We start from the raw sequence: 13,818 nt of genomic DNA, 5'->3' as shown, positions 1-13,818 counted from the left end.
AATGTATATTTGTTTGTAAGGCCATAAATTTTAATAATAAATCCATAAGATAATTAATTCATAAGAAAAAAATAAAATATAAATACGATACTAGATCGTGGATACCAATGTTCTTTGGTGGTTGGGTTTCAATTAACCACACTTCTCTGGAATGTCGAACTGAGACTGTACAAGAGTACACTTCATTTACACTCATACATATCATCCTCATTCATCTTCTGAATTATTACCTGAAAGGTAATTATCGGAGGCTAAACAGGAAAAAGAAAAGTATAGTAGGTAATAACATATGGGTTTAGTAAGTATAATAGTATATAAATAAATAAATATATATATATATAACAGTTTAAAGTCCACATTTTAATGTAATGTTTAAACATGTTTTTCATTTCTGTAGTAAAAATATCTAATGGTAATTGTTCATTTTTTCAGTTTCTTCAATCTAGATGAAGTAAATTTAATTATGCATTATATAGAAAAATGTTTAGTAGGAAAAATAATAAATGGACGATTAATTAAAACAACTGACATTGGAGTGGTATCACCGTATAAAAAACAGGTATAATTTTTTTTTTAAATGATTACTAAATACATTAAATATAAAAACCATTGTCTCATAATGTAACTGCATTTCGTAAAACTATAATATTATTATTGCTGATTTTAATGAAATTCTCTCAAGAAAGACAAAGAGTATTGTGAATGTTTACCCAGTGACAGAAATATTTCTCATTTTAATTTTTTTTTAAGACTAACCAAATCAGTAAAAACATAAAATTACTTTTGAAATCAGAAGTGATCAGATGTTACCATTTCTGAAACTTAAAATTAATTTATTAAGATAACAAAGCACTTTTATGTTCAAAAAATTATGCACCAATTGATTATTACTAAAATTCAGTTTTATCGCAAAATAAAATGGAGCTTTCTTAATGCGATAATATTTTTTTCTAGAATAATTTGAATTCATTTGATATGGAAGCTTACCGAGTAGAAACTATTAAAGAGTTTTTAGTAGCATATAGTAAAGTATTGACAAAGAGTTAGTTAAAATGGCAAAACAGACTTCTAAGTAACAGACAAGATGGATAAGATAAAACTTGAACAAAAATTGAAAATGCCTTTCTAGTTGTAACAAGGTAAATTATCAATAAAAAATCACAACTTTTTATGTAATTGTTTAAGAAACTTTATTTTAGTATGAATACATTAAACAGTAATCTACTTGGAAACATTTAAGATAAAGATAAAGCTGTTCAAGTTTAATTGATTTTTACTTACAATAGTTACATAAGGAGATCCCATCAGGCTTGTTTAGTTGTGAATTCGTCATCATAGATCAGCTGATTTCGAAGTTGAAAGTTGTAAGGTTCAAATCCTAGTAAAGGCAGTTACTTTTATATGGATTTGAATATCAGTTGTGGATGCCGGTTCTCTTTGGTGGTTTGGTTTCAGTTAAGCACATGTCTCCGGTATGGTCGGCCTGAGTACAAAACTACACATCATGAACCACGGATGTGGCTTCTTTAGCCTCGAATCCAGAAAGCTTCATGGGATATCTGGAGATTTATGGACTGTTCATAAGAAACTATTAATGGTAATATTTAAAGAAATTACCACTTGAAGAGTAAACCAACACATTACTCGAGACTTTGTTATGAAATTGTTTCAATAGTGTAACTGTAGATTTAGAGTAGGATGGATGCAATTTTTCATTGGAATAAACAATTCTGCCATAGATACAGTTTGCATAACCCTTACATGATACATCAGCAAGTCCATTAATTTGAAAAGATTTAAAACTACTGTTTTGTTTAATTGATCTAACAATAACGTTACTAACTAAGCTGAATTGGCTGTACAGCTCTTGCTCTGAAAAAGTAATTTATTGGATAAAATTTCAACCATATTAAATTTAATTTGCCATAATGTCCGCATAAAATGTTCACGTAAAAATACTATTGTTCCAATTAAACTTAGCTGGTCATAAAATCTAGCAATAATAGTTATGTTTCTTTTAGTAAATTGTTGATTTCTTTTTTTATTAAATTTGATTATTAATTTATCTGAATGATTGTTGTTCCATTGAATACCTAATATGTGTTCATTTTATCCTTTTATTTAATGAGACATTAGAATTATTGTTTAAATAAATTTATACTTGGTACATTATTAAACCATTTATGGATTAATAATGAGTGGTATCTTTTCATATATATTTTACACACATCTTTATTGCAACAATCTGTAACAAAATGTCCAGGGTGTAAACATTTTGGACAACATTGTTTTTTTGTCAGAAATACTTTTTATTCATTAATACTTAATTCTGACAGTTTCTTACGTCTATAAAATGATTTGATTTACACATGACGGAAAATATCCTGTGAATCTAAATGATTGAACGGTTTATTTTTATGAGTCTTATTACCAATGTGATATGTTTTAATTAGCTTTTGATATGCTATTGGACTTTTCTGTATTGTTAGTAAATGAATAAGATGTGGTGTTAAGGTCTGTTTTAGCAATCACGGGCTTGGTAATTGTCTTCTAGTTATCAGGGAATTATGTGATAGTCCTGCTTTTCACAATTTTGTTATAACATTGTCTAGCATAGAAATTAAAAACTGGGACAGTTTTTAAGACATTAACTGGTATATTCATGGTTTTATGTGAATTTATTTTTTGATTATGCTAATACAATGAAAAATATTAGACTAGGATTTCCTTTCCAGTGAGCTAATCTTAACAACTAATCATATCAAATGCTGTCCATTATGTGAAGAACACAAGTGTAATTTTTTTATATCAGACAAATTGTTTCTTGAATGTACTATAAATTATTAAATTTATTAAAATAATATTGCATTCAAGAATGTTTCCATGAAACAGTGGTAAATGATGGGCAGTAATTAAATAGGATTGACTGGTGTCATACATATTTTGACTTGAGTCTGAATTATCAGTACTAAAAATATTAATACATTTATTTTGCATTCTAAATTGCATAAATTATCTTTGATTTGAATCCTGTCATTGAATCATTCTCATTAAAATCTAGTTGCCCAATCTGAGACTGAATAGTTTCTTACTTTTGAGCCAACTCTCATAAATTTTTTAATTTTATCTTTAGAGAATAGCTATCGTGTCTTTGTAGGTTAAAAGTATTACTGTATGTTTGAATCCTTGTGATAGAAGACTTGACAACTGTATGTTTGACTTTTAAAGTGGCCGAAGTCAATTTTAAATTTTCTAAGCTGTTTGACATGGCTTATGAATATAATAATAACAGTAATAAAATCTTTTATGTAATTTGTTTGTTGAATAATTGGTTGGTTAATGTTTACATTATCTGGGCAATACAACATGAAGATATGTTGTTGGGAGTTAATAACATAATTTAACACTTATCTGCAATTTGGCCCTTATCTGCTATTCAGCCTGGAGGACCAAATTTTTATGTACAAATCTCTTGTTTAATTGCTTGGCTAATTCATTGTATTGAATTGCTGGTTCTCTAAATGAATGTAGTTTATTTAAAGCTTAAGTAATATTTATTTTCACAAACGCATTAGAATCAAATTATTCAAGAATAGGTAAATTTATTGGTATATAGCAACAGCGATCCACTGCTATCATTAACTAGCTATTCTGGTTTTATCAACCAGAATCGATACCTTTTGCCGTCTGGCTTACATCCACCATATCGAATATTCTTGCATCTTCACGCGAAGTTCTGATTTGTCTCAAAGATTTTAGAACGTTGTGCGTACATGTATAAATGCTGCACCTTGTTCAATTTGAGCCAGTCTCAAATCAGATCTGAATGTATCAGATCTGAATGTGAATGTGTATGTTGTAATTTGCGTGTTAATTGCAATTCATATTATCTAATATTCACGGCAGATATATACAACATCATGGATAAATCTTTAAGTGGGGGTGTAAGTGTGCATTAAATGATAGTGAAGCATTAACAAATGCACAGTCAAGCGTGGTTCTGAAAATATTCTCAAGAATACTTAAAGTTTGGGTTTACCAGTACTGAAGTAAATGAAGAAGAAAGGCCCCTGTTTGTCATTTGTTCAAACATTTTGGCAGCAGACAGCATGAAAACTAATAATTTAAACGACATTTCGGAACGCTTCATAGTGAGTACTTTTACAAACCCTGAGAACTCTTCAAATTAAAATCGTATGCAAAGCAAACATCATTTTTAATAAAAGGCTTTGTGAATGAAAATGCTTTATGGCCTCTGGCAAAGTTTCATATAAAATAGTTAGATGTAAAAAGCCTCACACCATTGGTGAAGAGCTTATATTGCTAGCTACAATTGAGATTGTAAAGTATATTTGGTGGTAATTTTACCAAACAATTGCAGTCCATACCTTAATCAAATCGTACTGTTGCCCGTCAAATTGGAGATATAGCTGAAGATGTACATCATCAGCTTTTCGGGAAATTGCATGACAAATTGTTTTCAATTCAGTTTGAAGCAACAGATATCAATAAAGATGTTCATTTCATTACCCATGCTTGATTTTGTGATTGTATGTCAGCAGTATATTCTGAGTTCTATTGGTTTCTGCAAACCAAAGCAAGAGCACTTGCATTATTTGCTCTCTTATGTGATTTTATAAACAAAGCAAACTTAGAGTGGAAGAATTTCATTGGAATATGCATCGATGGTGCTTGCTCAATGCCTGGAAGATTCCTAAGTATACAAGCACTTGTGAAACAAAAGTCTCCACAGTGAATCTGGACACATTGCATGATCCACAGAGAAGCTCTGGCCTCCAAAGAAATGAGTACTGGTCTGAATATTGTACTAATGTTGGTTGTAACCGCAGTACATATATAAAAATTAGACCCTAAAATCAAGAATCTTTTCTCCACTTTGTAAAAACATGAGTGCAGTATATTCAGCATTAATATTTTGTTGCAAGGCAAGATGGTTATTCATATGGGAAATTTTTGCAATGTGTTTATGAATTAAGAGATGAAATCGCCATTTTTTTTTAGAAGAGAAAAACTGATCAGAAGCTGAGAAGTTTTTCGAGATGGTACATTTTGATGGAATTGAGCTACTTGGTATATTCAAGAAATTAAATACCTTGAATCTTCAGCTACAAGGAGCAAATACCCATATGTTGCATACTAGTGATGAAGTTAATGCTTTTTGTAGATTAGAATTGTGGAGCAGTAATTTAAAGCAAAAAACCTAGAAATGTTTTCAAATGTGGGTGAATGTGTTAAAACTTACAAGGCTGAAGAAGAACATGTGAAAGTTGTGTTCGTAACTGTTAAAAATCATTTAGCCATGTTGGCAAAGAATTTTAAAAGGTATTTTCTTTCTTGCTGATTACAACTTTGTAGCAAGTTAAGTGTAGGTTAGGAATCCATTTCAAAATGCTCTCAAAGAGCTCGCAAGTGCTGAAGAAGAAATCTTTTATAGACTTCACAGTAAGTGGTGAAATCAAAAAGACAGTTTAGTAATAAATCACTCGTGAATTTTGGGCAGGGATGGATGATGAATTTTCTGTACTGCAAAGAGCATTTTGTATACTATTATGATTTTCAACATCCTACCTCTGTGAAACTGGATTTTCTGCGGAGGCTGCTTTGAAGACAAACTATAGAGTTAAGCTAAATATAGAAAAAGAGTATCTATTTCTAATGTTAAACCTTCCTTCGAAAACTGCTCCTCAAGACAGGGCTGAGGGAGTCGCTAATAATTATTAAAGTTGTTTTTAATTTAGTATTGAAAAGTTAATTATTAAATACATCATGTAGTACTGATACAATCCTTTTTATAAGAGTATTATCAGTGAAAATGTATATTTTATTATTTATTTTGTCCGAATGTATTTTGCTTTGCTTTCCTTTCAGTAAATTAATAATTTTTTTTTTAAATGGGCTCACATCCCACTATTTACTGTTATCACGGCCCGCAGGTTGAGAAATGCTGCTGTATGCTGTACTGTATTAAAACAATTAAGTTTTTAAGAAATACATGTTGAACAATATATTTGATAAAGAAGATTACAAGGTGACAGGACTGTTAGAATTTAAGTTTATAACAATTCTTTTTTTTAATGTTTGAATGTCTTCTATTTCAGTAAGATTTTTGTTATTTTTAACTTTGTTTATGATGAACAGTCATAACAAAAATATTAATTTATAACTTAATTTATACAAGACAATACATGTACTATACATGTTCTAGCTCTAAGAGTATTGTCTTTTGATTCAATAATTAAGGTTTATTGTTAATTGATGTTATGGTAAACAAATAGTCTATTAAACATCAGTAATTCAATTTTTAACATCCTTTTTTTCCATTAAAAAAGTTATCAAACTTTTAATCTTCGATAGTAAATATGCACGATTATGCTGGCTCTATGTGATGGGAATGGTAGCATTTTGCTTTTCATGAAGAATGACTCGAATATTTGAATCTGTGCTCATCCATTGTTTTTCATACAATACAAATTTTCATTTTATATTTTCATTCATGAGCCTACAACATATATATGTGGTGAATTAATTAAATGTAAAAAATGCAGTACTGGGCAAATGATACTATGTGGAGTAAGTCAAAATAGATAGTGAAAATTTAATTGATGTTAATTTAAGATTATAGTGTGTGGTTTCTGTTTTTCTTATTATAGATTCAAAAGTTGAGCATTGCTTTAAAAAAGAAACGTTTGGATGGCCTCACACTTGGTTCTGTTGAACAATTTCAGGGTGATGAGAGATTAATAATAATATTATCAACTGTACGTTCAAAACCAAAGGATAAAAAAATTGGTCTTGGCTTTCTAAAAAATCCAAAGGTAACTTTTTTTTTAATACTATTGGATTTTATAAGTAAAATTAAATTATACTGCACTTTCCTTATTATATTTCAGATTCATAGTACCTGATACATTTTGAAGTAATTTTCAAAAAAATAATTGATGTATGATAAGGGTGAAGCACAATGCAGCCAAAGCCATATTTATTGATCTTTTGTGTGCTCATTTAATAACTATGTTTTACACAAAGGCTTACATTGGAACAGGTTCAAAAATTATCCAGAATTAAAGATAATAAATAATAAAAATAAAAACAGTGGAAACCACTGGTATGAGAATTTTTTATGTTAGAATAATGAAGTTGGTGAAGTGATAATAGTTTTACAAGAAATGTTAAAAATACGTATTATTTAATAAATGTTAAAGAAAAGAAATAATCATAAAATTATATTCAAAAATAAAATAATGTGTGCAAGAATCATTCAGAGAGTTCTCAGATATAGAGATAGTAGAGGTATGACCAAACTACTTATGATATTTATCAAGCGTGTCATCTTAATAGTGACCGCGTGTTCATATCTCGCATTATTTATTGCTGCCTTCACACACACACTCTCCTGTCCACTGCTTAGGGGGTTTTCCCCCTCTTTTCATTCACGCCATTTTTTTCAGCAGAGTAGATTAGACATTCACCATGTGCAGTTGACTGCGATTTCTCTCTCGTACTATGTGTTAAATACTTTCATCATATTCATACTCATAAACGTCGTGGTCATTCTCTCTTGCTCTTCTCGTCAGTGTTTGGTGAATTTTGCAGATTTCTATTTATCGTGTAGCCTCGTTTCTTTGATAAGTTAATTTTCAAATTCAGTACATTACGTCTGATAAAAGTGTTTCAATTACTACAAACCAGCCAATTCTATCGACACCGAATCTTCTCCAGCTGCTTATTACAATTTTATCGATGCAGAATTTCTCTAAACTCATTACTACAAATCTGAGACGCCACGTCTTGTTCAACTTCTAAGCCATGTTTCACCTCTGTATTCTTGATACGCCATTGCAGACTATGGCTAGGATTAACTGTATGTATTCATGTGTACTTTCATTCACAAGTTGATTTTTTACAAATATTATGTGTGATTAAGGCAAGTTCAAATTATTCATCATTTATTATATTAAACAGTCATGTTATTAGTAAAATCAGTGAAATACTCAATTTATTTTACATTTTGTATTTGAAATTCAAGATTGGCTTATACAACCATTTCTTCATTTAAGTATAGTCACGCAAGGTGGCTTAGTTAAAAGTTATGTTATCATTTTTCATGTGTAGCACATTTTATGTGTTATTAAATGCCAACTATCGTTATTATCAAAACTACTTTTAATTTAAACACTACTTCAAAATTATAAAACATATGTGTAACATATTTCATATATTATTATTGATAACTATTTAATAATATTCTGGTTGTTCATCAAAAGTCAGTAGATTACCTATCTTGAGTATATTACCTTTACTTGAAATGTTTATTGTAATTAACTCTATCATTTAATCTAATGTAATTTGTTAATCGCCGAGATTAATTCTTATTTATTCATGTACTGAATTCTCATTACTCTTCTTATATTAATCTAAAAATTATATCTCCTGAAGTCGTAATTGTGGACTTCTCTGTAATAATATTGTAATTTGTTCTAGTAATATTTATTCTTTTGTATTCCATCCTGTAGTTTGATTAATAATGTATTTTAGTTATTTAAACTGTTTTTAGCCACATATTTTTTAATGCAATAAATGTAAAAAAAGGTGTTTTATATTGTTTTTCAGGCTTTGTTTAATTGTAGATTCCCAAAACTATTATTTGAAAAATGTTTATTTATGTATTTGTCATTTATTATTACAATTGATATGTTGATTTCATCTGATATTTCTTTATTCTGTATAGAATTAAGTTATGTTTATTTCATAATTTCATTTAATTTTTTAAGGTTGTGATTTAAGAAAAGGTTACATTTTTTTTTCTCTAATTAAAGTCTAATTTCTTTTGGCAAATACGAACTGTGTGTCATTTTAATTTTTGTTAACTTTCCCCAACAGCACCAAAGAAGGGGAAATATATAAGATGCTTTTTGAAATAAAGTTTCACAAATTAAATACACATGAAAAAGGTTTGTACGTTTTTTTGTTAATAGTTGAAATGGCATTTATTTCTATACAATTGCAGATTTTTCCTGTATAAATTTTGTGTTAATTGAGAGCTGTGAATCTTATCCCTACTGTTGCCCTATCTAATCAAAGTTTATTATTGGATATTTGAGTTACTGGGGACTTAACTTCGCCCACTAGATACCTCGGTTATTAGTCTGGCCTTTTGTGCAGTCTGTGGGGAGGAAATTGAGTTCTATGATATCCACTTACATGGAGAGGTTTCTAACTACAGAGTTTTAATGTAGAAATGACTACCCTGCTAGAATTTTTTGGCATAATACTACAAATAGAACCAGGATGGTGGCTGATTCAACTTTCATTGCACGTTCTTCATTACCATTGTGTAGAATGAAGTAATAAATAGGAAGGAGCGGGATAAAAAGAAGAGACAATCGGTCTACAGAATCCGTGTAAAAGGGATTCTTTAGATTGTATTTGTTTGGTATTGTGTCGCGGGCAAAATTTACAGAGCAATTAATATAATAAAATTTATTTTCAAATTAATAAGATAATTATTAAAGAAATTAGAGAGTACTATAACAGAGAATACTATTTAATTTTATTGAAAAGTTGTGTAAGACAAGAATAACAGTTCTGAAATTTGAAATTTCAGAACAGTAAACAGGTCATTGCCCAAACAGATGCTTATTTTAAGGACCTTCCAAATCCTACTTTTGGACAGCTTAAAAAAGTTGGAGAAATGCTTAGAAAAGTGTGTAGAGTTAAACGAAGATTATGTTGAAAAAAAAAAAAAATTACACAAAGTAATTTGTTTTTCTATGGAATCTTTGAACGACCCTTGAAGTTCTGGCAAAACACTTTTATTTGTGTAAAACATGCCATTACAACTACAAACATCTGGTTTCATAAGGAATTATATTTGAAACTGATTTTGTATTGTGAGCTAATATTTTTATAATTAAATGAATATTGTTTTTCCATTTTGTTTAGTTTATATAATAAATTGGTATTCTTCGTGGACTGCATTTATTTGAGAAATTTGAATGCTCCTCATTTTTTTCAAAATTAGATTGTCATTAAAAATGTTATTGGTATGTTTGTGATGGTGGAGATTGTGGTCGGATAATCCTCTTTGCATTTCAGTTGCTAAGAGTTGAGATATAAAATTTATATAGTATAATATAGATGTTTAGTATAATATCTTTTATTTTGTTTAAAAATTTATTTTACTCTAGTCTCCAATATATTATAAAGTTTTTTTTTTTATGTATCAAGAGATTCAATGTTGCTGTTACAAGAGCTCAAGCATTACTAATTATCATCGGAAATCCAATTATTTTAGCTGAAGATGAAAATTGGGGTAAAATGTTAAGATATTGTTATGATAAAGGAGGATATACAGGTATACCTTTTGAATATTTAAAAAATAAAATTGATATAAAATTAACAAACCGTGAAAATAATGTGAAGTCATTAGTATCATCAACTTCATTACTTTCTTTATCATCACGATCCTTTTATGGTGATGAAGTTTTTGATGATTCCATCAGCGATATGTTGTCATCTGCATCATCACGTATTGATACTCTGGAGGAGGAATATTCTAACTATACAGAGAGTATAAATAATGATTTTGAACTTATAGAAGAAGATGAAGAAGAAATGAATGGTGCTCATGCATGTAAAATTTCAGATGAAAAATTAAATACAAAAGGAAGAAGAAGAAGAAGAAGACGAAGAAGAAGTAGTAGTAGTAAAGCCAAACATGAAAAGAAAAAGGATGATGATGATTTTTTTCGTACGTATAAAATGGATGTGTTTAAATATATTGCTGGCATTCAAAGCGGTAAAATAATTCATCATGAACCAAGTGAAATTATTAATGATAGCCTAAAAAAGGATTTAAATATATCAAACACATTAAATATATCTGATCCATCAGATGGTTCTTATGTCTTAATGGAAAGTGATCAGTTAGCAGACTTTAGTGATGAAAATTATGATACAGCTGTTGATGATTATGATTATTATTATTATAATGATAAAGCTGATAATGATAAATCATTAAATACATCTGTTCCCTCAGGTGGTTCCAATAATGGCTTAATTAAAAATGATCATTTGGCAGACTGCAGTGATGATAAGTATAATTGTTTTAATGATAAAACTGATGCTGATAAATCATTAAATACATCTGTTCCCTCAGGTGGTTCCAATAATGGCTTAATTAAAAATGATCATTTGGCAGACTGCAGTGATGATAAATATAATTGTTTTAATGATAAAACTGATGCTGATAAATCATTAAATACATCTGATCCATCAGGGGATTCCAATAATGGTTTAATTAAAAATGATCATTTGGCAGACTGCAGTGATGATAAATATAATTGTTTTAATGATAAAACTGATGCTGATAAATCATTAAATGCATCTGATCCATCAGGGGATTCCAATAATGGTTTAATTAAAAATGATCATTTAGCAGATTGCAGTGATGATAAATATAATTTTTTTAATGATAAAACTGATGCTGATAATTCATTAAATACATCTGATCCATCAGGGGATTCCAATAATGGTTCAATTAAAAATGATCATTTAGCAGACTGCAGTGATGAAAATGATAAATATAATTGTTTTAATGATAAAACTGATGTTGATAAATTTGTCAGGTTAAGTTCTGCAAAAATTAAAAATATGTCTTCAATTGCACATTTAAATAAAGAATTATCAAATAGGAAAGATGCAATTGAAAATGTTATTTTAGAAGTTACAGATGGTAGAAATGAAAGGAAAGAAATGTTACAAAAGTTTTTCATTAATAATGCTATTAATAACAGTGTAAAGAATAGATTAAATACAAAATTACATATAAGTAATGAAGACTTATCATTGAGTAATAATAAAACTGGATATTTAAAAAATTCATTTAATAATATTGTTATTTGTTCAAAAAGTTTACCAAATTTATCTGATAAAAAATGTGACCAAGAAGAAGAATGCACAAATAGTGAAATTGAAAATAAAAATTTAGTAAATAATATGTTAAAAGAAGAAAATAAGTGTAATGTTGTTTGTAAGGTTAATGCAGATAATTATTACAATAAAGATTGCGATGATATAGATATTACAAGTGATCATCTAAAAAGTTGTACTGAAATTACTACAGATGAATTTAATTGTAATGAAACTGTAAAAATTATGCTCGTTAAAAAAACAAATGAAATCGATCAAAGATGTAATGTTACACTTACTAAAAATACAGAAATTATGTTAAACGAGTTAAAAACTTCTGTTAATGTCATAAATAACAATGCAGAATGTAACAATAAACATAGTGATAAAATTATGTTTAATGATTTTAAAACAGAAGACAAAGTTGATATTACTGAGAAAATTACTCTTAGTAATAATACCAAAATTATGCTAAGTGATTCCAAAAGTTGTAAAACTGGTGTAAAAAATAATTATACGCAAGACACATCAAATAGTAATGAAGTAGTAAAACTTCATCATTATGCAGAAGATATTGCTTGTAATTCCAGGGAATATTCAGATGAAAGTAAGCAGGGTATAAGTTATGTAGAAGAACAGATTACATCAATTGCAGAAAATGAAGAGAAACCTTGTTTCAGTAAAAGATTTGATAATGTTTTAAATAATGACATAGAGAAGCATGTAGATATACCTAGCAGTACAAATAAATGCATTTACAACATCGCAAGTAGTTTGGACAGAATTTCTCATAATCATTCATTTCTTCCATCCTCTTCAAAGAAGAATCAGGAGATAAGCAGTAAGAAAAGAAAAGAGATAAAAAAAAGAGAAAAGGTGAAAGAAAGAAAAGATGTCGGTAAGAATTATTTTTTTACATTGTATTTTTAGTGTGTCTCATTTTTTACTGGGATTGTGTTACGACAGACTTCAGGTATTGATTGCAGTCTGTCAGTTGGTCTAGAGCAAATAATCAAATACATCATTAATTAAAAATTTAAATTTTTGTAACAATACACCAAATCAAATGGTATAATAAAATATTTGTAAAAACTTACTTAAAAGTATGTTTTTAGTCACCTTTACGACCATGTTCAATGACTGGTACTGCTACTTTCACACTGGCATCAGCTGATTTACTGAGAAGTTTGTCTTAATTAGGCAGACATATGAAGAATGTGTGATCTCCCTCTTCATTTAGTGTATTGTTTATTTATATTTGTTTATATGTTTAAGTAAGTTACAGTGTTCTTTTTTATGTATGTGTAGAATATTAAAGTTGAGTTCAATGTTAGTAGATCTGTTTGCTTTCTCTTTCTGTTGATTTGTTCTAAGAAAAAAGTTAGTGAACGTTGACTATGTTATTGATGAGAGCTTTTTAAGTAATTGTTTTATCTATTGACCACTTTCTTAATGCAAATTTGTTTAATTAAAAAAAAAACAGAACATGCTAACGGTAAAATCTGATGCTAATATGAAAACTCGCGCCGACCTTTGTGGTGCTAGTGGCATGTTTCAGTCTTTCATCTGGAGGTCCCAGGTTCAAATCCCAGTCAGGCATGGCATTTTTCACATGCTACAAGAAGAATTGTCATTCATTTCATCCTCTGGAGCAATACCTGAACAGTGATCTCGGAGCTTAAAAAAATAAATATGAAAACAACAGCACTAGTGTAGTTGCAGAAATTACATATGCTCAAGTTTGAAGCTTTGTAAAAAAAAAGTTAAAGCTGATTTCTATTACCTGAAAGTTGTGATAGAATAAGTTCGGGCAATATCGTATCCATAGGCGGTAGTCATTTATTTTATGAAGCTTCAAACTTTAATATAGAAATTTCTATGCCTACA

The 13,818-nt window shown here is 28.9% G+C and overlaps 1 protein-coding gene across 2 annotated transcripts in view; it reads left to right on the top strand.

Moving 5' to 3' along the window:
* Positions 1 to 13,818, top strand: part of LOC142332554 (uncharacterized) — a 194,852-nt gene that overhangs the window by 166,967 nt on the left and 14,067 nt on the right. For both annotated transcript variants that reach the window (XM_075379009.1, XM_075379008.1), the window contains exons 15-17: positions 433 to 559; positions 6,672 to 6,836; positions 10,249 to 12,829. In XM_075379009.1, the coding sequence (XP_075235124.1) occupies positions 433 to 559; positions 6,672 to 6,836; positions 10,249 to 12,829 (2,873 nt within the window). The remainder of the gene's footprint in view (positions 1 to 432; positions 560 to 6,671; positions 6,837 to 10,248; positions 12,830 to 13,818) is intronic.

Source organism: Lycorma delicatula, chromosome 11 (genome assembly GCF_047948215.1).
Source record: "Lycorma delicatula isolate Av1 chromosome 11, ASM4794821v1, whole genome shotgun sequence".
Classification (NCBI taxonomy): domain Eukaryota; kingdom Metazoa; phylum Arthropoda; class Insecta; order Hemiptera; family Fulgoridae; genus Lycorma; species Lycorma delicatula.
This window is presented reverse-complemented; position numbering and strand designations above follow the sequence as displayed.